The sequence below is a fragment of the Oncorhynchus kisutch genome, linkage group LG21 (assembly GCF_002021735.2).
Source record: "Oncorhynchus kisutch isolate 150728-3 linkage group LG21, Okis_V2, whole genome shotgun sequence".
Taxonomy (NCBI): Eukaryota; Metazoa; Chordata; class Actinopteri; order Salmoniformes; family Salmonidae; genus Oncorhynchus; species Oncorhynchus kisutch.
Genome location: NC_034194.2, coordinates 27,967,075 through 27,992,661, shown reverse-complemented (window position 1 = coordinate 27,992,661; position 25,587 = coordinate 27,967,075). Strand labels below are relative to the sequence as shown.

General features: G+C 44.1%; 1 protein-coding gene across 15 annotated transcripts in view; it reads right to left on the bottom strand.

The window, feature by feature from the left end:
- Positions 1 to 2,760: 2,760 nt before the first annotated feature.
- The window catches only part of otofa (otoferlin a), a 139,253-nt gene continuing 116,426 nt past the window's right edge, over positions 2,761 to 25,587 (bottom strand). For 2 of the 15 annotated variants that reach the window (XM_031800778.1, XM_031800786.1), the window contains 19 exons: positions 25,416 to 25,535; positions 25,065 to 25,226; positions 23,307 to 23,469; positions 22,407 to 22,582; positions 22,161 to 22,190; positions 21,888 to 22,022; positions 21,118 to 21,193; positions 19,124 to 19,272; positions 18,742 to 19,014; positions 18,438 to 18,565; positions 17,988 to 18,158; positions 16,964 to 17,124; positions 16,696 to 16,838; positions 16,408 to 16,496; positions 13,700 to 13,798; positions 11,884 to 12,125; positions 11,524 to 11,702; positions 11,317 to 11,417; positions 2,767 to 3,215 (listed from right to left, as the gene is read on the bottom strand). In XM_031800778.1, coding sequence (XP_031656638.1) covers positions 3,029 to 3,215; positions 11,317 to 11,417; positions 11,524 to 11,702; positions 11,884 to 12,125; positions 13,700 to 13,798; positions 16,408 to 16,496; positions 16,696 to 16,838; positions 16,964 to 17,124; positions 17,988 to 18,158; positions 18,438 to 18,565; positions 18,742 to 19,014; positions 19,124 to 19,272; positions 21,118 to 21,193; positions 21,888 to 22,022; positions 22,161 to 22,190; positions 22,407 to 22,582; positions 23,307 to 23,469; positions 25,065 to 25,226; positions 25,416 to 25,535 — 2,784 coding nt within the window. In that variant the 3' untranslated portion in view covers positions 2,767 to 3,028. Of the gene's footprint in view, positions 3,216 to 6,778; positions 7,828 to 10,297; positions 10,659 to 11,316; positions 11,418 to 11,523; positions 11,703 to 11,883; positions 12,126 to 13,699; positions 13,799 to 14,006; positions 14,106 to 16,407; positions 16,497 to 16,695; positions 16,839 to 16,963; positions 17,125 to 17,987; positions 18,159 to 18,437; positions 18,566 to 18,741; positions 19,015 to 19,123; positions 19,273 to 21,117; positions 21,194 to 21,887; positions 22,023 to 22,160; positions 22,191 to 22,406; positions 22,583 to 23,306; positions 23,470 to 25,064; positions 25,227 to 25,415; positions 25,536 to 25,587 lie in introns of those variants that run through there. The other 13 variants (XM_031800788.1, XM_031800790.1, XM_031800779.1 and 10 more) reach the window with 12 other exon arrangements.

Genomic DNA, 25,587 nt, shown 5'->3' with positions numbered 1-25,587 from the left:
TAACAATAGCAACATGATCAATACCACAATACCATATCATGCATGGCCTGTGGGACTGTGTCACCTATATGAAATATCTCATTTAAACTGACTAATGGTCTACTAAAGGGCAATTGGTAGCCGTGGTATCCTTTCTAACCAACTGTATGAAATAATATACATATCACTGAAACTCAAGAAACACAGTCCTTGACTAATATCTGTTTACACCATTGAGGGAAAGACACCACTTTATAATGTACTACTGCTGTGAGTAATACAAGCCTAGAGTTAAATAGGGACACCATGCAGATGTTTGTTCAGATCAGACAGCACCATGGCCCAGACTAAACACTGGCCCAGTGCACTCTGGTACCACTCTCCCAATGCGGAAGACAATCAAAAGGGCAAAGTCTTAATGCTCTTATTACTGGCCTCCCTAGACTCAAAGTGCAGCATGATGTTGAGTCCTATGGTGCTGTGGTGTGTCTGTCACAGTGAGTGGAGCAGTCTAGTGTGTGTGTGTGTGTGTGTGTGTGTGTGTGTGTGTGTGTGTGTGTGTGTGTGTGTGTGTGTGTGTGTGTGTGTGTGTGTGTGTGTGAGAGAGAGAGAGAGAGAGAGATGCTGTAAATCATCATGACTGACTCTCTAGAGCCCCCTAGTGTCTGTGTAACACCACTGGAGTCCAAAGACCCATCTCAAGTCCAATCAATCTCCACTTAAAGGGTTGAGCTGGGGTGTGTTCATTACACCAATTATGTTATCAAATTGATCAGAAATACAGTGTAGACATTGTTAATGTTGTAAATGACTATTATAGCTGGAAATGGCAGATTTTTTATGGAATATCTACATAGGCGTACAGAGGCCCGTTATCAACAACCATCAATCCTGTGTTCCAATGGCACATTGTGTTAGTTAATCCAAGTGTATCATTTTAAAATGCTAATTGATCATTAGAAAACCCTTTTGCAATTATGTTATCACAGCTGAAAACGGTTGTCCTTATTAAGGAAGCAATAAAACAGCAAGAAATGGCCAAGAAACTGAAGATCTCATACAACACTGTACTACTGCACAGAACAGCCCAAACTGTCTCTAACCAGAATAGAAAGAGTGGGAGGCCCCAGTGCACAACTGAGCAAGAGGACCAGTACATTAGAGTGTCTAGTTTGAGAAACAGATGCCTCACAGGTCCTCAACTGGCAGCTTCATTAAATAGTACCCGCAAAACACTAGTCTCAACATCAACAGTGAAGAGGCGACTCCGGGATGCAGGCCTTCTAGGCAGAGTTGCAAAGAAAAAGCCACATCTCAGGCTGGCCAAAAAAATTTAAGATTAAGATGGGCAAAAGAACACAGACACTGGACAGAGGAACTCTGCCAACACTAGGGCCCTCTGTTTCAATAACCAAAAGCATACCAGTAGTAAGCAAGAAGTGTACTGGGCATGCACTCTAAGAGGCTTGCTAGTATGGGCATTATATGTGACTGACTGGGCTCAAAATAGTCAACTTAAATCAATGGAGAAACTACCTTACACATATCATATGACCAAGTGAAACTTTACAAAAACATATTTCTCACAATGGATGTCACGAACCTTGCCGAAGACGGTGCCTCTTCCTGTTCGGGCGGTGCTCGGCGGTCGTCGTCGCCGGCCTATTAGCTGCCATCGATTTCCTTTCCGTTTGTTTTTGGTTATTGGGTAATTGGGTACACCTGTTTTGTATTAGGGTTTTGTTTGTATGGTATTTAAGGGCACTAGGCCTGCTGGGTATTTGTGCGGGCTTGTTTTGTGTTACTCTGTGTTTGATGGTGTGAGTAATTGTACATTTCTTCTCCGGACTATTTTGTCCTGTTGTTTGGACCGGCAACCTATTCTACGCCCTGTGTGTTGGCGTGACTGTTTTTGTTGCACTGGAGATTAAATTTGAAGGAAAGACTGAACCCTGCTCTCTGCGCCTGATTCCACCCACCACCACTCCTATTAATCGTAACAATGGAGTGATGATTGTGACTGACCAGGTGAATCCTGGTGAAAGCTATGATCCCTTATTGATTTTTAAGCCTTGAGACAATTTAGTGCCATTCAGAGGGTGAATGGGCAAGACAAAATATTTAAGTGCCTTTGAGGTATGGTAGTAATGTAGGTGCCAGACGCACCGGTTTCAGTGTCAAGAACTGTAACGCTGCTGTGTTTTTCACGCATAACATTTTCCCGTCAAGAATGGTCCACCACCCAAAGGACATCCAGCCAACTAGTTGGAGTCAACATGGGCCACCATCCTTGTCGAATGCTTTAAACCTTGTAGAGTCCATGCCTCGACGAATTGAGGCTGTTCTGAGGGCAAAAGGGGGTGAAACTCAATATTAGAAGGCTGTTGCTAATGTATTGTAGATTCAATCCGGCCTCTAATTGAGTTATAAAACTGTTGATATAAAGAGCGGTAATTGATTGAGCACTGATTTAGTTTTTTATCGGTCTGTTCCCAGCATTGTTCTGATCGCGGTTTAACGACAGACACAGAGTTTAAAACAGAATCCAGAGCTACAGATGCTGCTGCACCAATACAGCACCTCCAGGGTGAGTGTGTGTGTAAGAGCATCTAGAGGGTTAATGTCCAGAATGTTTGTGCTAATTTAGAGACATTTACTGACAATCTCCATTCTTCGGATGAATTCTGAGCTGGATATTCTGCCCACCCAGGTGATGCCGTTGGCTCCTGAGTGAATGAGCTGACCAATGAGGAAGAGAAGAGCACACACGAACACAGTGTAGTGGAAATGTTTCATATTTGATGAGGAAAATAAATCACTTTATCAACTTACAAGTATGGGAGTTGACGTTTAACACAATGTAAAATATAAAGTGCATAATGGGAGTTAACTAGTAGTAAAGTAGAATGTTACCAACAATATTGAATAAAATGTAACGTATTAGAACTTGTTCAGTACAATACAAACAATTTAAGATGCAAATACATTCAGGGATCAGCCACATGGAGAGAAAGTTACGTTTGCATGTGTGTGGTTGATAAGTGTGTGTTCAGCCAGCGACGTTGAAGATCTTGTAGCTGAGGGCAGAAGGCAGGGAGAAGAAGAGCAGGCCCAGGAACAGAAGTCCCAGGACGGCCCCCAGCAGCAGAGCACAGTGCAGCTTGTACTGCCTCCAGACTAGGATACACACTACACGCACCGGGTTCAGCATCCACGACAGACTGGTGTTGGGACGACTGCAGGGAGAGATGGAGATGTTTTACACACACAACAAAAATATGCACACAATACCCTCAAAGAGTCGTCTAGATACTCATGCAACCTCTGCCACACACATCAACAGTCTAGATACTCATGCAACCTCTGCCACACACATCAACAGTCTAGATACTCATGCAACCTCTGCCACACACATCAACAGTCTAGATACTCATGCAACCTCTGCCACACACATCAACAGTCTAGATACTCATGCAACCTCTGCCACACACATCAACAGTCTAGATACTCATGCAACCTCTGCCACACACATCAACAGTCTAGATACTCATGCAACCTCTGCCACACACATCAACAGTCTAGATACTCATGCAACCTCTGCCACACACATCAACAGTCTAGATACTCATGCAACCTCTGCCACACACATCAACAGTCTAGATACTCATGCAACCTCTGCCACACACATCAACAGTCTAGATACTCATGCAACCTCTGCCACACACATCAACAGTCTAGATACTCATGCAACCTCTGCCACACACATCAACAGTCTAGATACTCATGCAACCTCTGCCACACACATCAACAGTCTAGATACTCATGCAACCTCTGCCACACACATCAACAGTCTAGATACTCATGCAACCTCTGCCACACACATCAACAGTCTAGATACTCATGCAACCTCTGCCACACACATCAACAGTCTAGATACTCATGCAACCTCTGCCACACACATCAACAGTCTAGATACTCATGCAACCTCTGCCACACACATCAACAGTCTAGATACTCATGCAACCTCTGCCACACACATCAACAGTCTAGATACTCATGCAACCTCTGCCACACACATCAACAGTCTAGATACTCATGCAACCTCTGCCACACACATCAACAGTCTAGATACTCATGCAACCTCTGCCACACACATCAACAGTCTAGATACTCATGCAACCTCTGCCACACACATCAACAGTCTAGATACTCATGCAACCTCTGCCACACACATCAACAGTCTAGATACTCATGCAACCTCTGCCACACACATCAACAGTCTAGATACTCATGCAACCTCTGCCACACACATCAACAGTCTAGATACTCATGCAACCTCTGCCACACACATCAACAGTCTAGATACTCATGCAACCTCTGCCACACACATCAACAGTCTAGATACTCATGCAACCTCTGCCACACACATCAACAGTCTAGATACTCATGCAACCTCTGCCACACACATCAACAGTCTAGATACTCATGCAACCTCTGCCACACACATCAACAGTCTAGATACTCATGCAACCTCTGCCACACACATCAACAGTCTAGATACTCATGCAACCTCTGCCACACACATCAACAGTCTAGATACTCATGCAACCTCTGCCACACACATCAACAGTCTAGATACTCATGCAACCTCTGCCACACACATCAACAGTCTAGATACTCATGCAACCTCTGCCACACACATCAACAGTCTAGATACTCATGCAACCTCTGCCACACACATCAACAGTCTAGATACTCATGCAACCTCTGCCACACACATCAACAGTCTAGATACTCATGCAACCTCTGCCACACACATCAACAGTCTAGATACTCATGCAACCTCTGCCACACACATCAACAGTCTAGATACTCATGCAACCTCTGCCACACACATCAACAGTCTAGATACTCATGCAACCTCTGCCACACACATCAACAGTCTAGATACTCATGCAACCTCTGCCACACACATCAACAGTCTAGATACTCATGCAACCTCTGCCACACACATCAACAGTCTAGATACTCATGCAACCTCTGCCACACACATCAACAGTCTAGATACTCATGCAACCTCTGCCACACACATCAACAGTCTAGATACTCATGCAACCTCTGCCACACACATCAACAGTCTAGATACTCATGCAACCTCTGCCACACACATCAACAGTCTAGATACTCATGCAACCTCTGCCACACACATCAACAGTCTAGATACTCATGCAACCTCTGCCACACACATCAACAGTCTAGATACTCATGCAACCTCTGCCACACACATCAACAGTCTAGATACTCATGCAACCTCTGCCACACACATCAACAGTCTAGATACTCATGCAACCTCTGCCACACACATCAACAGTCTAGATACTCATGCAACCTCTGCCACACACATCAACAGTCTAGATACTCATGCAACCTCTGCCACACACATCAACAGTCTAGATACTCATGCAACCTCTGCCACACACATCAACAGTCTAGATACTCATGCAACCTCTGCCACACACATCAACAGTCTAGATACTCATGCAACCTCTGCCACACACATCAACAGTCTAGATACTCATGCAACCTCTGCCACACACATCAACAGTCTAGATACTCATGCAACCTCTGCCACACACATCAACAGTCTAGATACTCATGCAACCTCTGCCACACACATCAACAGTCTAGATACTCATGCAACCTCTGCCACACACATCAACAGTCTAGATACTCATGCAACCTCTGCCACACACATCAACAGTCTAGACACTCATGCAACCTCTGCCACACACATCAACAACACAGCGACATTTATTAGACGCTGTAAACGTATATAAACCTAAACATTTCCCAAAATTGTTTTTCAATTCATTCAATTTATTGAAAGTCCTTGTTAAAACAGACAAATTAAGATTGCACACTTTTCAACAGAAATATATAAATACATTTTATCATACAAACAGACGAGAGTTAGTGCAAACATTAAAATATATTTTTTTGTTGGTTTGTATTTTGTGAACACGGGATCACTAAGATGACTGCAACACAAATGATGTCAAACGTTTATTGGGATGAGTTTTGTCCTTGAGGCAGACCTGAGCTAGCTGCAAAGTCAAAAGTGGCAATTGTAAACATTTCTGGAAAGAAATTCACTTGTTGGACTTAATTTGAGGCTAGGGTTATCAATTAGGGTTATCTGGCTGGTTAAAGCTAGGGTTAATTTTAAAATCAGATTTTATGACTTTGTGGCTGTGCCAGCTAGTGACCACTCTTCAGAGCTGCCTCCAGAACAAGATACCTGCCTCATAACTACAGGTAGGTCAAGCAAGGGAAACCATGAGGGAACTGCCCACTGCAAACTAAGTCATCTCAAATCTAATTCTATTCATCACCTACACAGTTTCCAGCAGGTCTAAAAGATGCAGTGCAATGCTTACGTGCTATCTCCCTCAACATTGCAGAACAATATCAATAGTAATCAAACGTCAATCAAAAACAAGTAATTAGAGGAAGGTAGTATGCATAGTAATTAAACTGATTAAAAAAACTGATAGGGCAAGCCGAGTAATCTGATAGGCCGATAGGGTAGAGGTCAAGAGGCCAATCCCCACCTTCCTATTTCTGTACGTCTCATGTGCTATAAGATGCACATAACCACTTAGGAATCTCTACATTGTAAAAAAAAAAATGGTCTAGATCCGGACATAAATAAAAGGTTTAGTAACTGACTGTAAAGCTACAATAGAAAGTCATGCCTTGTCAGATGACCATGTAAACTGAATCACTCTGAGATGTTAGAATACAGTTGCATGCATATTCGTCTCTAAACCTACTGTGCATTTGCTGGATAACAGTAACAATCTATAAGAGCATTCCAGGTCACTGAAGGAAGGGCTGAAGAAACAAGCATTGTTCCATAAAATGTTGGTGTTTGAGGACACAAATTAAACCAAACGATAGCATGCTTAGCTCGGTAATTGATAAATATTCAAAAGTTATTATTGTATTCTTTGTTCCTCTTTAAATCTTGTTAAACTAGGTCCTAAGAAAATAGACATCTGTTGTTCAATCTCTTCATCATTATTTAAGATGTGTACAAAGGCTGCAAGAGGAACTTTAACTGTTGGAAACAATCCATTTGTTGTCCAGTTCAAGTGATCACACCAACCAACCCCATGATTCCCATTTAAAAACAGCCGTATAATAGAAGTAATGGGAAAAATGACAACATCACTTGAGAAATGTATGTCCATGCAAGACCAACAGTACCGATCAACTGACCACTAACCATGCCCTTCCAAATCATTTAAGTCACAAATAAATAGATAAATAAATAAACAATGTCTCAAATGTTACATCAGGGTATGCCACATCATTGATGATCAGATCAGGGGCGAGGAGTTTGATTGGTTAGTCAGTGGTCATCGCAGGAGTGGTTAGGCCCACTGTGCTACTGTAGAGTAGAAGATATATGGACGTTCTTGGTTTTTAGTAGTTAAAGCGATAGATAAAAAGTCCAAGGGATAGATAGAACAACTTTGAGTAGAATGTGTGTTAAGCAGCACTGCCCAGGTTAGATGGGTGGTGGGGCGGGGGCAAGGCTGGGATGTTGAGGGAGGGGGGCTGCAATCATCTTGTCTCCTCATGTATCCACTCATTCATCCCCCTCAGGCCCCCAGCAGCTTCTTGACCAGGTAGCCAGGCATGCTGTAGAGGAAGAGCCCCAGCATCATGAGCAGCAGCAGGGCCACAATCATCTTGATGATGAGCCACTTGTAGCGGTTACACACCAGGTAGCGGATGGCCTTCAGGGGGCTCAGGAACCACAGGAAGGTGGTGTCTGGCCGACTGGGGGGGGGGGGGGGGGGGGGGGGGGGGGGGGGATAGCGGGGTAGAAGATATAGGGAAGGGAGTGGAGAAGGACATGGGGTTGATGGAGGGCAGTTGTGGGAGAGGTAGAGGTGGGGGACAGAGGGGTGAGTAGGTTAAAGGGAAGATAGTGGGTGGGGTGAGGAAACGGTGATAAGGGGGCCAGAGGTGGAGGATAAAAAGAGAAAAGAGGAGGGCCAGTGTTAGTGAGCCATATATGATGTATGACTATTTCCAACGGATCACATTTCTCCGTACACTACTACGCAAACAACCCTGTTTATGAAATAACTACATTATTTGTATTAACCAAAAGACCATTGCACAGTCAGCTAAGCACAGATATATTCCTCAGACAATGAAGACATAAAATGGGATGATGATTGTTTGACATTTTTCAGACACTCACATAGTGACTTACAGGAACAATTAGGTTTAAGTGACTTGCTCAAGGGCACATCAATCAATTTTTCACCTATTTGGCTCAGGGATTTGAACCAGTGACCTTATGGTTACTGGCCCAACGCTCTTAAGCGATAGGCTACCTGCTGCCCATATAATGACAGCCCTTATTGGTGATTTGTAGTTAATGTTGTTAACAACTTGAATAAATGTATTTTATGTTTTTTCTTCAATTCAGATTTCAGGGAGAATTTCACTGTAAATTTACAGCATTATCCTGGTTACAGCTTAATACTGTAATTTTGCTGTACAGCATCCATGCAGTTATATATTTCACGGTACTATTTTCCTTACTGTAAAACATTACAGCATCCAATTTACAGCAGGGATGCTGTATGCTGCAACATGTTTTACAGTAAGGAAAATTACCATCTGTAGATTGTGTGACTTGATTGGTCAACACTCCATCAGTAGATTGTGTGATTTGATTGGTCGACACACCATCTGTAGATTGTGTGATTTGATTGGTCGACACACCATCTGTAGATTGTGTGATTTGATTGTACAATGAGTGTTTGGAGACCTAGGTCTACATCATCGGAGATTCAATTGGCACATGAGCATTCACACTAAGTTGCCATCTGAGAAACAGAAACGGCCAAAAAGTCGGTGTTTGTATTTGATTAACATTTATTGAAAAAGTATGGATTCAACAAATAAATGCACTTAACTACAGAAGAAAAACATAGGTACCAGGTAGGCGTTTCATTATTCGTTTTTTTAAAGTATTGATCTTGAATCGATGTAGTCGTGGCTAGATATTTCACAAAGCCTGGTCTCTGCTCCACTCTGTTGGTGAATTTCACCATGGAGTGGTTTAGACTGCTAGCAACTCAGGTGCCAGTATAATGCTGTACATTTATAGGGAAAAGTTTTACGCTGCATATAATATACGACTCCAGTGTATAGACGGTGAAATGCACAATGGCAGACTCGTGATTGACACAAGACATTGACAGGTTGAGAGATAAGAGACATCACAGGAAAGGAGACTAAGACAGGGAGAAGCAGGAAACAAAGAAAAGAGGACTAGGTACCAGACACAATCTTTGTCTATCTGAGAAAATACAAAGATTGAGAGACAGACCTGAGATGTGGAAAATAGGACCTGAAAAGAAAGAGGACAAGAGATGAAAGAGGTGGAGGGATAGAAGAAAGAGGTTATAGAAAAGGAAGGTGGTAGAAAGGGGAGAAGAAGATGTGATAACATCCATTGAGTGACAGATACCGCAGGAGATGGGAGGAAAGGGATAGACACATATGGGATCAGTGAAAAGGAGGAACAGAGGAGAGAACTGGAGAGGACCAGAGAGAGGACCAGAGAGAGGGCCAGATAGAGGACCAGAGAGAGGGCCAGAGAGAGGACCAGATAGAGGGCCAGAGAGAGGACCAGAGAGAGGGCCAGAGAGAGGGACAGAGAGAGGACCAGAGAGAGGACCAGAGAGAGGACCAGACAGAAAAAAGGAGAAGACCAGAGAGAGGACCAGACAGAAAAAAGGAGAGGACCAGAGAGAGGACCAGAGAGAGGGCCAGAGAGAGGGACAGAGAGAGGACCAGAGAGAGGACCAGAGAGAGGACCAGACAGAAAAAAGGAGAGGACCAGAGAGAGGACCAGACAGAAAAAAGGAGAGGACCAGAGAGAGGACCAGGCAGAAAAAAGGAGAGGACCAGAGAGAGGACCAGAGAGAGGACCAGACAGAAAAAAGAAGAGGACCAGAGAGAGGACCAGGCAGAAAAAAGTAGAGGACCAGAGAGAGGACCAGACAGAAAAAAGGAGAGGACCAGAGAGAGGACCAGACAGAAAAAAGGAGAGGACCAGAGAGAGGACCAGGCAGAAAAAAGTAGAGGACCAGAGAGAGGGCCAGAGAGAGGGCCAGAGAGAGGACCAGAGAGAGGACCAGAGAGAGGACCAGGCAGAAAAAAGTAGAGGACAAAGAGAGAGGGCCAGAGAGAGGACCAGAGAGAGGGCCAGACAGAAAAAGGTAGAGGACCAGAGAGAGGACCAGAGAGAGGACCAGAGAGAGGACCAGAGAGAGGACCAGAGAGAGGACCAGAGAGAGGGTAAATGATAAAGAGAAAGTGACAGAAAAGAAGGAGCAGGAGAGGAAACGGTAGGATAGGAGAAGAGAGAGGGGGCTACCAGTGGCCCTGGTAGGTCTCAGCCCCCTCAGGCCCCCAGCATCTTCTTGACGAGGTATCCAGGGAAGGAGTAGAGGAATAGACCCAACAGGAGTAGCAGCAGCAGCAGGCCCAGGGCCTTGAGGATCAGCCAGCGGTAGTTGTGCCAGATGAAGTAGCGGATGGACTTCAGGGGGTTCACAAACCACATGAGACTGGTGTCCGGGCGACTTCAGAAGGAGGGGAGGAGGAGGAGAGGAGGGGATGTAGATGGAAGGAAAGACAACGCAGGTTGGTTGGGAGAGAGGGAGGCAACACAGAGACAGTAAGAAGGGAAACGTGAAGAGATGACAGGAAGAGAACAGTGTGATGCCGTGAAAGTGTGTTCACATTGCAATGAGGTGCAGGTGTCAAAATAGACTGTATTTCTTATTATTATTTCAAGTCATTGTGTGCATCACATAACCTCTGAATAAGCCAGTGTGGCTCAGTTGGTAGAGCACAGTGCTTGCAATGCCAGGGTTGTGATTTCGATTCCCATGGAGGACCAATGTGAATGAAAGGTGTACAGTATGCAGTCGCTCTAGAAAAAAAGTGTTGACTAAAATGTAAACCATTATCAGCTTCTGATGGATGCAGAATAGAGGTTTAGAAATAAATGACCGGGAGAAATCAGTTGGTTTTAACACTTGCACAGTGTTATTTTTGCATGGTGTGATTAGAACCCCTGAAGGAAGTGGAGGATTATAGGAAAGTTGACCATGTCTGACTTATTTTGTTTCCCACCTTCGCTTTTAACATAGAATTTGTGATTGTGTACGTTTTGTCTGAATGTGGGTATAGTCTTAGTGTGAGTGTGTGTGTATACTGTAAATAAAAAGATCTTACTTTGGTTTCTCCAGAGGGTCAGGCTCATTGCGTCCAAGACCAACAGGACTTTTCTCCGCCTCCTCTGCTGACATGAGATGAAGCTCCGCCTCCACTTTACCCTGAGAGGAAGACACAATAATTCCAATGATCCAATGTGTGTGTGTGGGTCTCACTCACTCACTCACTCACTCACTCACTCACTCACTCACTCACTCACTCACTCACCGTGAGTTCCATCTCGTCGTTCTCGTCACGGGCCACGAATGGCCACCAGCCCTTGACTCTCTTCTGTTTGAAGATGGAGATGCAGGGCAGCTCTGCCTGGTTCTGGACCATGTTTATAGAACACTGCTTGGCTGTCTTCGCCCCGCGGGGAAACCTGTTCAGGTCCAGCTCTATCGCACCTGTCAGGAGAGACAATACATGACATTAGAGGATAACTGAGGAGATGACAGAGCTTGAGGGATGATATAAAGGAACTGTATATGGCCAAGTGAATGGAGAACATTTGAGAAAAATGACATTTAAAAAAAAAGAAGAATGAGTAGAGTTCTAGAGAGCTCAAGCAGTGTAGGCCTACAGTACCTAGAAAGTCATCAGCGGAGAAGTGGTCAGCATCCCAGACCTGCAGGGTGAGGCGTGCAGGGATCTTGTACTCGGTCTCGTCCCAGGAAAACATGGACTCCTTTTTGGAGATGACGATCTTCTCCTCAGCCATCAGGTAGTCGAAGGGGTACACGAAGCGCCAGTTGAAATTCCCCTCGCCCGTCAGAGAGTGGTAGTGGACGTCTGTGTCCTGCTTGTCCTCCTGTTGACCCTTCAGCCAGCTGGGTTAAAGGTCAAAGGTCACAGGGGGTCAGAGGTTAGGGGTGAGGGTCATGTTGACCTGATGATGTAGTAAATGAAGTGTAATGACTGTGTTATTATTGGGTTATTTTTGCATATTAACAAGCTTCACTTATCATGCTCTGTGTGAAGGTTGTCTGTGGAGGTTAGGCAGACGCAGTGAAGATCAGATCACCATTTTGCATCAGTTAATGTGATTTGAGATTGCTATTCATAGTATGACTCAGTATGTGTTGTATGCATTACAGGTCTGTTCCATTGAATACACAAAAAGGATGTTAGTATTTGAAAAGCAAAACACGTATTGTGGGACCCTCCAATAAGAAACCAGCCAGTAATGACAAATGTATGAGATTATTCATTAAATCAAATTGTAACATGGCTGTGAAATAGTGGTCATAGTGTTTGCACCTAGGTGAATTCTATAAAAAGTATTACCACTGTAAAACAACTGAATAAGAATAGAGTTCACACTGTGTATTTAAATACAAATTGCCTGATTTGGTGTTGGACGGTCACATATTACAAATGCCATGCACACACAAAGCTTTACAAAAAGAGTCAAATACATTTTTATGACAGTGCTTTCCTTCATTGGAGGGAAGATGCAGATACGAGATTAACATTAACAGAAGGTGTCTTACAATGCAAATCTAGTCTCAATGCAGGCTCAGCACAGTGTGGGGTGGCAGACTGAGTTTATCCCCTGCAGTAGTGCCAAGTGGCCAGTGGTTGGTGAGGAGGGTTCAATTCCATTTCAATTCAGAAAAGAAAACAAAATTCCAATTTCATGAATTGAAAATGTATCTTTGAAAATTGATGTCAGTTTTAAAATCTTCAACTGGAATTTCAACACATGTTCTGTTGGACTGAATTGAAAACCTGAAGGTGGCACATTTGAGAAGCAGGAGGGGAGAGGCCTCGGCCAAAAACGTTTCTACGACTTTGAATGTCCATTAGTGTTGATATATTCTCAACAGCATCATTAATAAGTGCCAGCAAATGACAATACAATTGCAAAAACAATATGGAATCCATTCCATTTCCCATGCAAGCATTTTTTGCTAATGCTGCCATGCATGAGGCTTCCTGGAATCCCGAGTAGCTTTAACCCCCGCCCAAGACAATCTACAACTGTTGTAGGAATGCAGTACCATACCAGTTAAACTAATGACAGTAAGGATGATTAGCAATTGGCAAGTCAAAATGGAATACTGTTATTGAGTTATCCTAGCTTATATCCAATTTAATGTGCATGAGAACTGACAGACTCTTTTATCTTCTAAGTGTGTCATTCACAGAACTTATTGCAAACAGTTTTCAATCCATTAACCTGGTTAATTCAACAATGATTAGTGGATGAGCTTGCCCTAGTGTCATTTGTTGCCACGTTGACCTCTTTGCTGTTTAAGTGGTATGGTCCTGATTGGCTTCCTCTGTTTGTAGGCGTGAAGGCATTGTGGTTTACTGCGTGCTGATAGGAGGGCTAAGGGAGGGGCGGGTAAGGAAGGGGGAGGGGTTTGTACGAGCCATGCGATTTAAACGTGTGTTTTACCCCCTGACATAAATGTCAGACATCTTTTCTCCTGTCATGAAAGCATCGTCCTCTAGAACTACGTCATCAGTGTTCCAAATAATAACACGCAGTTCAAAGCTGGACAACAGCACAGCATCGACACACAGGAGAGAGAGAGGACGACAAACAAGAGACACAAACAAACACGCAACACACGGAAAACGTGGAAACAAACAAAACAAAACAAAAAAACAATGATTAACGCCAAAAAAACGTGGGAGCACGCCACTTCGTCACACCCACTGGGCTATCAGGGCATAACGCCGCAGCCCTCTGTGGTACCTACCCCCTGACAAATATGTCACTGGACTTTTCCCCAGTGAAGTAATCATCGTCCTCCAGTATTACTTCGTCTGTATTCCATATAATCACCCTGAGCTCATATCTGGTGAAGGGGGAGGAAGGAACACACACAGTTGGACTGTTGTTGTCTAGTGCTTAATTGGCCCTGGGAGGTGGCTGTACACTCCTATGGTGAGACATGTACCAGGCCAGGTCCATAACCAGGTCCATAACCATAACCAACCAACTCTTATGAGATACAACACTTACCACAGAATACCACTAGATAACCAACCTACTCTAATGATATACAACACTTACCACAGAAAAACACTAGATAACCAACCTACTCTAATGAGATACAACACCTACCACAGTAAACCACTAGATAACCAACCTATTCTAATGAGATACAACACCTACCACAGAAAACCACTAGATAACCAACCTACTCTAATGAGATACAACACTTACCACAGAAAACCACTAGATAACCAACCTACTCTAATGAGATACAACACCTACCACAGAAAACCACTAGATAACCAACCTACTCTAATGAGATACAACACTTACCACAGAAAACCACTAGATAACCAACCTACTCTAATGAGATACAACACCTACCACAGAAGACCACTAGATAACCAACCTACTCTAATGAGATACAACACCTACCACAGAAAACCACTAGATAACCAACCTACTCTAATGAGATACAACACCTACCACAGAAAACCACTAGATAACCAACCTACTCTAATGAGATACAACACTTACCACAGAAAAACACTAGATAACCAACCTACTCTAATGAGATACAACACTTACCACAGAAAACCACTAGATAACCAACCTACTCTAATGCGATACAACACCTACCACAGAAAACCACTAGATAACCAACCTACTCTAATGAGATACAACACCTACCACAGAAAACCACTAGATAACCAACCTACTCTAATGAGATACAACACCTACCACAGAAAACCACTAGATAACCAACCTACTCTAATGAGATACAACACTTACCACAGAAAAACACTAGATAACCAACCTACTCTAATGAGATACAACACTTACCACAGAAAACCACTAGATAACCAACCTACTCCAATGAAATACAACACTTACCACAGAAAACCACTAGATAACCAACCTACTCTAATGAGATACAACACTTACCACAGAAAACCACTAGATAACCAACCTACTCTAATGAGATACAACACTTACCACAGAAAACCACTAGATAACCAACCTACTCTAATGAGATACAACACCTACCACAGTAAACCACTAGATAACCAACCTACTCTAATGAGATACAACACTTACCACAGAAAACCACTAGATAACCAACCTACTCTAATGAGATACAACACCTACCACAGAAAACCACTAGATAACCAACCTACTCTAATGAGATACAACACTTACCACAGAAAACCACTAGATAACCAACCTACTCTAATGAGATACAACACCTACCACAGTAAACCACTAGATAACCAACCTACTCTAATGAGATACAACACCTACCACAGAAAACCACTAGATAACCAACCTACTCTAATGAGATACAACACTTACCACAGAAAACCACTAGATAACCAACCTACTCTAATGAGATACAACACCTACCACAGAAAACCACTAGATAACCAACCTACTCTAATGAGATACAACACCTACCACAGAAAACCACTAGATAACCAACCTACTCTAATGAGATACAACACCTACCACAGTAAACCACTAGATAACCAACCTACTCTAATGAGATACAACACCTACCACAGTAAACCACTAGATAACCAACCTATTCTAATGAGATACAACACCTACCACAGAAAACCACTAGATAACCAACCTACTCTAATGAGATACAACACTTACCACAGAAAACCTGGAAGGGATATAAGTAGGAAAACTACATCCTTCTGCTTTGAGACTCATATATACAGCACTTCATATAGGATCATAAATAAGAAGCAAAACGTCAATCAAACTAAAAAAAATGTTTATGTTGTGCCTTGATCTATCTGGTAATGTGTAACATATACTGTACCTCAGAGGTAGCTGGTGGGAGGAGCTATAGGATGATGGGCTCACTGTAATTGTTGGAATGGTATTAATGGAAAGGAGTCAAACATGTGGTTTCTATTTGTTTGATGTGTTTGATACCGTTCCATTTATGCCCTTCCAGCCATTACAATGAGCCCGTCCTCCTATAGCTCCTCCCACCAGACTCCAATGCTGTACCTACACTAAAAAGGTGCTATCTAGAACCTAAAAGGGTTATTCAGCTGTCCCCATAGGAGAACCTTTTGAGAACCCTTTTTTTCTAAGTGTACACTGACTGAACTCTGACACTTCCGCCGGCCCCAGACATGACATACTTCTTTGGTTTACGTGGTGATATGTCGATGGCGGGTCCAGGTGCTGGCATGTCCATGGGGAACATGTCTACCCACATCTCAATCCGCCCCTGTGGGGTTAAACAGAGGTCATCACAGGTTATAACAGCTCATAACAGCTTCATTATCCAATATTATTAATTATTTTACCCTCATAAGGCACTATATTATCAATTAACTCAAAAGTGATCAAAATGAATTAAACTCTTAGTTCCAGATGAACACTTATAAAAACGTTATACTAATAATAAGTAGGAGTGTGTGTGTGACCTGCTCAATGCCAGGGTGGTCAGGGTTGAGTAGGGGTCTTGTCTCCACGTGTTCTGGGATGAGTTTACAGCCCACCCTGGGGATCTCCTCCCAGTGCTTCAGCACTGTCAGGGCCAGGTGCTCGTCTGTCTGCTTCTTCAGACCTGTACACACGCACACGCGCACACACACAGACGCACAGTAAATGTCAGGTCTCTAAATGTAGGCAAAACTTAATAAATATATTTTCAACAGCACAAATGTATCATACTTTAGGTCAAAAACATACCATTTTCATCCTCGATCTCTGTGGCACCCATGAAGACGCGGTTGGCGACCTTGACCCTGCCCCCGGGACCGTAGTGGGGGCCGTCCAGCTTGCCCTCCTTACACAGCTTGGCCAGGATCTGACTTGGCTTCATCGGGTCACGCCACACGTTGTAACCATGTCTACCAGGAACAAACAACAACACCAGACTGTTGTCGATATTGACTTTATTGTTTCTTAACATTTTGGGGGGAAACAGACAGACAAAGGAACAAACTAACTAACTAACAGATAGACAGACAGAGGTATAAACTTAACTGACAGACAGACAGACAGACAGACAGACAGACAGACAGACAGACAGACAGACAGACAGACAGACAGACAGACAGACAGACAGACAGACAGACAGACAGACAGACAGACAGAGGAACCACCTAACTAACTAACAGACTGACAGACAGACGAACCACCTAACTAACTAACTAACTGACAGACAGACAGACAGACAGAGGAACCACCTAACTAACAGACAGACAGACAGACAGACAGACAGACAGACAGACGAACCACCTAACTAACTAACTAACTGACAGACAGACAGAGGAACCACCTAACTAACAGACAGACAGACAGACAGACCAACTAACTAACACAGACAGACAGACAGACAGACGAACCACCTAACTAACTAACTAACTAACTAACTATCTAACTAACTGACAGACAGACAGACAGAGGAACCACCTAACTAACTAACTAACTAACAAACAGACAGACAGACAGACAGACAGACGAACCACCTAACTAACTAACTAACTGACAGACAGACAGACAGACCAACTAACTAACACAGACAGACAGACAGACAGACAGACAGACAGACAGACAGACAGACAGACAGACAGACAGACAGACAGACAGACAGACAGACAGACAGACAGACAGACAGACAGAGGAACCACCTAACTAACTAACTGACAGACAGACAGACAGACAGACAACGGACCTTAAAACAGAATGACTTGGACAGACAGGAACTCACACAGAGTAGCTGTTAGCGATGCCACAGGTAGCTCTGTGTTTACTGTAGAAGCGGTTCTCCAGGTCGATCTTGGTCTCCCCGATGAGGTCATCAGTGCCCACCAGATCCCAGTCATACACTGACACGGTCAACATGGACTCCATTGGGAACGTAGCCTCCATGTCAAACGCCCTGAGAGAGGAGGTGGAGGGAGTGGAGGGAGGGAAGGAGGGGGAGGAAGGGAGGGAGGAATAGGAGTGGGAGGGAATAGACAAGAAAGGAAGAGATGGAGAGAGTAGGGATGACATTTGAAATAAGAAGTGGCTAGCTTTTTATAGATTGCGCTGCCGCTGCATCTATGCCAGTTACAAGAGTACAGTAATGCTTCAATACACTTGACTGCAATGTTCTATATGAGTTGGCTTGTTGAATCAGCACCAATGTGCAACGAATGTATCCATCCACACTCACTTGCCAAAGACAGGGTTGAGCTGTTTGGAGATATAGTTCTCTTTATCCTTCAGCTCTGACTTGCCCAGTTTGATGACAACATAGGGGTCCGCTTTCCCATTCACATCAGCAGGGTGGAGGTCTGTGGCCTGGAATACAGTGTTGGTGGGTGGTATGGTGTAGGTTTTTACTTACAATCTATTGAACCCTTATTTTACCAAGTGAGTTGAATGAGAATACATGCTTAGGTCACTGAAGTTAAGAGCAACAACCTGGGAAAGATTTGGTTTATGGTTAGAGGTTAGAGGTTAGGGGTGTCACTCACCCTGACCACGAAGACGCGCACGAGCACGTTGATAGGGTCATTGTGTGGAATGCTCTGGAACATGCCCATGTTTGGGTCAAAGCCCACCTCCCGGGTGATCTCCTCAGACAGAGGCAACTTGTACATGCACATGGAGCCCTTGAATCTGCCCACGATCCTGTCGTCATCCAGGGCTGCTTCATCGTCGTCCCCTGCCTTCCCTCTGTACAGGTTGAAGGTGTGGAGCCAGTCCTCAAAGTTATCATACTCTGCCTCCAGCTCCTTGTTGTACACCTGGACAATACACACACACACACACAAACACGTGGAATGGTATCAGACACACTCTGAACGACAAGTTGTGTGTGTGTGTGTGTCCAGTGGAATCTCTAGTCCTACTGACCAGCAGCTCGTCCACTTTGGGTTTGCTGGAGTGTTTCTCTGTCTCCTCTCCTGCATGGTGGCTCTTCTTCTTCTCCTTGTTCCTGCTCTTGTCTCGGCTCTTCTCCTTCCCCTTGGAGCCTTTTACAGGGAGGTCATCAGGTTTGATATCTGATTGTGGGGTGAGTGGAAGGAGTGGAGGAGGGGAGTGGAGGGGGGCAGAGGGGTGAATAGGGAATTAATGGAGGAGGAGGAGGGGAGTGAGGTGGGGGGCAGGGGGTTGAATAGGGAATTAATGGATGAGGAGGAAGGGCGTGAGGTGGGGAGGGAGGTGTGAAGAGGGACGAATGGATGGACACGACACAACACCTCAGATGTCAATCAACATGAAAGTTGACATTTGACCCCTCTGGCCATCCATTGCCAGGACTACTGAATTCCATTACATCATGAGTGATTAAAATGGAAAATAATACCAACTACCAAAATAATGGAAACACTTGAGTAAATACATACAAAGTACAAAGTATATTGAAATTAATTAATAAATTAACATCCCATCATGCTTAAGGTCATGTATAAAAATGCTGGGCAGGCCATTATTTTGGCCATTATTTTTGCTTCCATGGCTATGGGATGACAGTGCCCCGATCCACAGGGCACTGAATGGTTAGCGTGAAAACATATGCCATGGCCGTCTGAGTCACCAGATCTGAACCCAATTGAAGACTTCTCGGAGATTCTGGAGTGGCGCCTTAGACAGCGTTACCCACCACCATCAACAAAACACCAATTATGGAATTTCTCTTGGAAGAGTTTCAGACAGAATCTATGCCAAGGTGCAGTGAAGCTGTTCTGGTGGATTGTGGTGGCCCCACACCCTATTAAGACACATTATTTTGGAACTTCCTTTATTTTGGCAGTTACCTGTATTTGTAATCACCTTACTTAAGTAAGTAAGTAAGTAAGTCTGTCTGTCTGTCTGTCTATTAGTTGGTTCCTCTGTCTGTCTGTCTGTCTGTCTGTCTGTCTGTCTGTCTGTCTGTCTGTCTGTCTGTCTGTCTGTCTGTCTGTCTGTCTGTCTGTCTGTCTGTCTGTCTGTCTGTCTGTCTGTCTGTCTGTCTGTCTGTCTGTCTGTCTGTCTGTCTGTCTGTCTGTTAGTTGGTTCCTCTGTCTGTCTGTCTGTCTGTCTGTCTGTCTGTCTGTCTGTCTGTCTGTCTGTCTGTCTGTCTGTCTGTTAGTTGGTTCCTCTGTCTGTCTGTCTGTCTGTCTGTCTGTCTGTCTGTCTGTCTGTCTGTCTGTCTGTCTGTCTGTCTGTCTGTCTGTCTGTCTGTCTGTCTGTCTCTCTGTCTCTCTGTCTCTCTGTTACCATATTATCCTTTTTTCTAATTCTGGGAGAATATCTTAATAGGAATTTGGTAAACAAGACATTTATATTTTTTCAAAGTTTTAGAATTTCATTTAAAATTGAGTTTGTGGTAATTAGTAGATGTATAGATGTATTAGATGTATCCACATAATTTATGGTTAAATCAGGGGATTAAGGGACAAAGGGATTGATTTGCTTTATAAGCATATAAGCAAATGTTGCATTCCTTAATGGTTCAGTTTATCAGCCAACTTTCATGGTAGTGCACGGCAGGGTTGGTCATGCTGGTGTGAGGGGTCGATGGGTATGATATGAGGTCATGTTTTCATTCCAATTTAGGTGGTGATGGATGAGGGGTAATTGGGTCGGAGGTGCTAGGGATGAATGATGAGAGTGAGGAGGATGTGTAATGCATACAATGCCTTCACATGCTATACTCTACTCTGGTGCCCTCTCCACCAGTCCGCAAGCAGGCAGAGATAGACACTCTGATCCTGTAGCTCATTCATCTCAAAAAGCACACATCAAACCCATACACTACTCCCATTCTCATCCACCAATCAGAGCTGGCCCAGAATCCTGTCATTCTGAGAGACATGTTAGCCAACAGATGCTCTGTGTTGACGGTCAGCACCAGCAGTGTTTACCTGCTCCCTCTGCTGCTATCTCCTGGTCCTCCCTCTCCTCTGCCTCGGCCAGAGCTGCCTCCTGAGCCCTGAGGATCTGGGAAAAACAACTACACATCAGGATTATCCCCACAAGACACACATGGAACTGACTTTATTCTAGAACACTCCAGTTGTCTTATTGGAACTACTCAAAACACTCTATTTCCAGAATACAACCATATTCCAACGAGACGGAACATAAAGCAATAGAATAGAATAGAATTGAACAGAATGGAATTGAACAGAATAGAATAGAATTGAATAGAATAGAATAGAATTTAACAGAATAGAATAGAATGGAATTGAACAGAATATAATAGAATTGAACAGAATAGAATAGAATTGAACAGAATAGAATATAAGAGAATAGAATTGAACAGAATAGAATAGAATAGAATTGAACAGAATAGAATAGAACAGAATAGAATTGAACAGAATAGAATAGAATTGAACAGAATAGAATAGAATTGAACAGAATATAATGGAATTGAACAGAATAGAATATAATTTTACAGAATAGAATAGAATAGAATTGAACAGAATAGAATAGAACAGAAGAGAATTGAACAGAATAGAATAGAATAGAATAGAATTGAACAGAATAGAATAGAACAGAATAGAATTGAACAGAATAGAATAGAATTGAACAGAATAGAATAGAATTGAACAGAATAGAATAGAATAGAATGGAATTGAACAGAATAGAATTGAACAGAACAGAATAGAATATAACAGAATCGATCTCTCACCTCCATCAGTGTCTCTATAGAAGCAAAATATTTGGACCACCAGTCCAGCATGCTCTCGTCTGTCTCATCGTCCTCCTCCACCTCTCCCTTCTTCTTCTTCTTCTTCTTCTTCTTCTTTTCTTCTTTCTCCTCGTTCTGCGGGTACAAGAGAGATCGTCTGATAAACTACGTGCTAACTGGCATAGTAGATAAATGTTACAGGTGTGCATTGATGTCTGTCCACATTGTGAAGCTCTTTCAAACGTTGGGGAACAGTTCCATACCAGGACTTACCACATCAACTTTAACAACTGCATCAGACGTCTACAGGGGGAGGGTCACACAAAACAGCACCAAATTACACACAAAATATATACATCTAAACAAAACAGGAATAGATTTTACACCACACACAGGACCAGAGGTAAAGCCATCAACCTCAATTTCAGTCCTTGAGGGCATCTCTACTTCTGTCCTTTTCATTCCAAAAATAGGAAATCAAAAGTGATAAACGTCAGAGACACGCGTGTAAAAGCTTACAGTGTCTAACTTGACCACCGTGTCCATCTTCCTGACTGAGGGGTCGGCATCCATGTTGACTGTGACATCACCTGCGGGGCGAGAGAGGGTGCGGGGTGGGGTGCGGGAGTAAGGGGAGCAGGGGCGAGATTGGGACCCCCCGTTGGTCAGGACCATGTAGCCATTCATCAGTCTAGCTGAAAGGGGTCAGGGGAGTGACCGAGGAGGAACAGGACACAACAAAGAAATGGAATGAGAGAGACAGAGAGAGAGAGAAAGAGAGAGAGAACAATAGAGAAAGCGAGAGCGAGAGAGATAGTGAGAGTGAGAGAGAGAGAGAGAGAGAGAGAGAGAGAGAGAGAGAGAGAGAGAGATAGAGAGAGAGAGAGAGAGAGAGATGGAGATAGAGAAAGCGAGAGCGAGAGAGATAGAGAGCGAGAGAGATAGAGAGCGAGAGAGAGCGAGAGCGATAGAGAGAGAGAGAGAGAGAGTGAGAGAGATGGAGAGCGAGAGAGAGCGAGAGCGAGAGAGAGCGAGAGCGAGAGAGAGAGAGAGAGAGAGAGTGAGAGTGAGAGATAAAGAAAGAGCGAGAGAGAGAGAAAGAGAGATAGAGAAAGAGAATACAGATTGGCCCAGAGAGTGGGAGAGAAGGAGAGCAGGAGTGGGAAAAAGCCAGGAAGCATCAAGGTGAGTAAAGCAATAGAAAATTCATATTCATATGCAGGTCTGAGTCAGTCTGAGAGGAAATCACAAACTGTTGAAAATAATTTTGAAGATTAGATTCTGATACTATACAGTATATCAACAAATGTATATACTCAAATAGTATAAATACATGGTTTGGATTCCCCAGATCAATACAAAAATGTAATCTCTTGTAATAGAAATAAGAAGTAGTATGAGTAGTGTGAGTAGGCCTACCTGCGCTGGTCCAGTTGTTGTGTGTCTTGTCTGGGGGGCTGTAGATGAACCGTCGCAGGCTGGTGACGGCATGGGAACCCACCAGGGTGTAGCGGCCAAACGCTCTGCAGTCCACCACCCGGACGTTCAGAGGAGGGTGAAGTAGCTCATTCTCTGGAAGGTCCTGATGGGGTCAGGGTTACCATAGAGAGTTAGGAAGTTGCCCTGGCCTATACGCAAGATCTAAGGTCAGTTTTAAACCAGCTTGAATCCATTCAATAAACGTCCCTTTTTCAGGACCCTGTCTTTCAAAGATAATTCGTAAAAATCGAAATAACTTCACAGATCTTCATTTTTAAAGGGTTTAAACACTGTTTCACATGCTTGTTCAATGAACCATAAACAATTATGGACATGCACCTGTAGAACGGTCGTTAAGACACTAACAGCTTACAGACCGTAGGCAATTAATGTCACAGTTATGAACAATTAGGACACTAAAGAGGTCTTTCTGCTGACTCTGAAAAACACCAAAAGAAAGATGGCCAGGGTCCCTGCTCATCTGCCTTAGTCATGCTGCAAGGAGGCATGAGGACTGCAGATGTGGCCAGGGCAATAAATTGCAATGTCCGTACTGTGAGACGCCGAAGACAGCGCTACAGGGAGACAGGATGGACAGCAGATCATCCTCACAGTGGCAGACCACATGTAACAACACCAGCACAGGATCGGTACAGGTGCAGGATGGCAACAACAACTGCCCAAGTTACACCAGGAACGCACAATCCCTCCATCAGTGCCCAGACTGTCTGCAATAGGCTGGGAGAGGCTGGACTGAGGGCTTGTAGGCCTGTTGTAAGGTCCTCACCACACATCACCGGCAACAACATTGCCTTTGGGCACAAACCCACTGTCGCTGGACCAGACAGGACTGGCAAAAAGGGCTCTTCACTGACAAGTCATGGTTTTGTCTCACCAGAGGTGATGGTCGGATTCGCGTTTATCGTCGAAGGAATGAGCGTTACACCGAGGCCTGCACTCTGGAACGGGATCGATTTGGAGGTGGAGGGTCCGTCATGGTCTGGGGCGGTGTGTCACAGCATCATCGGACTGAGCTTGTTGTCATTGCAGGCAATCTCAACACTGTGCGTTATAGGGAAGACATCCTCCTCCCTCATGTGGTACCCTTCCTGCAGGCTCATCCTGACATGACCCTCCAGCATGACAATGCCACCAGCCATACTGCTCGTTCTGTGCGTGATTTCCTGCAAGACAGGAATGTCAGTGTTCTGCCATGACCAGCGAAGAGCCCGGATCTCAATCTAATTGAGCACGTCTGGGACCAGTTGGATCGGACGGTGAGGGCTAGGGCCATTCTCACCAGAAATGTCTGGGAACTTGCAGGTGCCTTGGTGGAAGAGTGGGGTAACATCTCACAGCAAGAACTGGCAAATCTGGTGCAGTCCATGAGGAGGAGATGTACTGCAGTACTTAATGCAGCTGGTGGCCACACCAGATACTGACTGTTACTTTTGATTTTGACCCCCCCTTTGTTCAGGGACACATTATTCAATTTCTCTTAGTCTGTGGAACTTGTTCAGTTTATGTCTCAGTTGTTGAATCTTGTTATGTTCATACAAATATTTGCACATGTTAAGTTTGCTGAAAATAAACGCAGTTGACAGTGAGAGGACATTTAATTTTTGCTGCCTTTATGTACAGTATCTGCTGTCTTTCATTGTCTGAAAGACCATCGAGATTTGATCAGGTTCTACTCACCACCTCAAACCACTTGACGAGGGTGCTGAAGTTGGGGTTCTTCTTGTAGTTCTGAATGAGAGCAGACTGGACTCCTCTCCCTGCACACTCTATGTCCACCCTGGGTCTGTCCACCAGGGCCAAATTCACCCTCTTCAGGTCCCTCAGGCCCCAGAACAGAACCTGGACCACAACATATCAGACTGGATCAGACCATTTGATCTCTTCCTTGATCTCCCCTTACCTCCACCACCTGGACCTGTGTCCTCCACCTTCCAGTTTCTATCTTTGGGTTGTTTTCTCTCTTTCCTCTAGCTTGTAGTTGTATACCCTCTCTGAGTGCTGTTCCCTAGACATGGAGCGTTGTCTCACCTCTATGCGGTAGCGGCTGAGGATAGGTCGGATGCCCATGGGTACAGGGAGGATGGGTCCACGTTCTGAGTCTGTCGGACCATCGATGGGAGGAAGCTCTGCCCTCCCCCCTTGTCCAATCTACTCCAGGAAAAGAAGGGAGAGGAGGCAACAACCAATGTATACAACATAC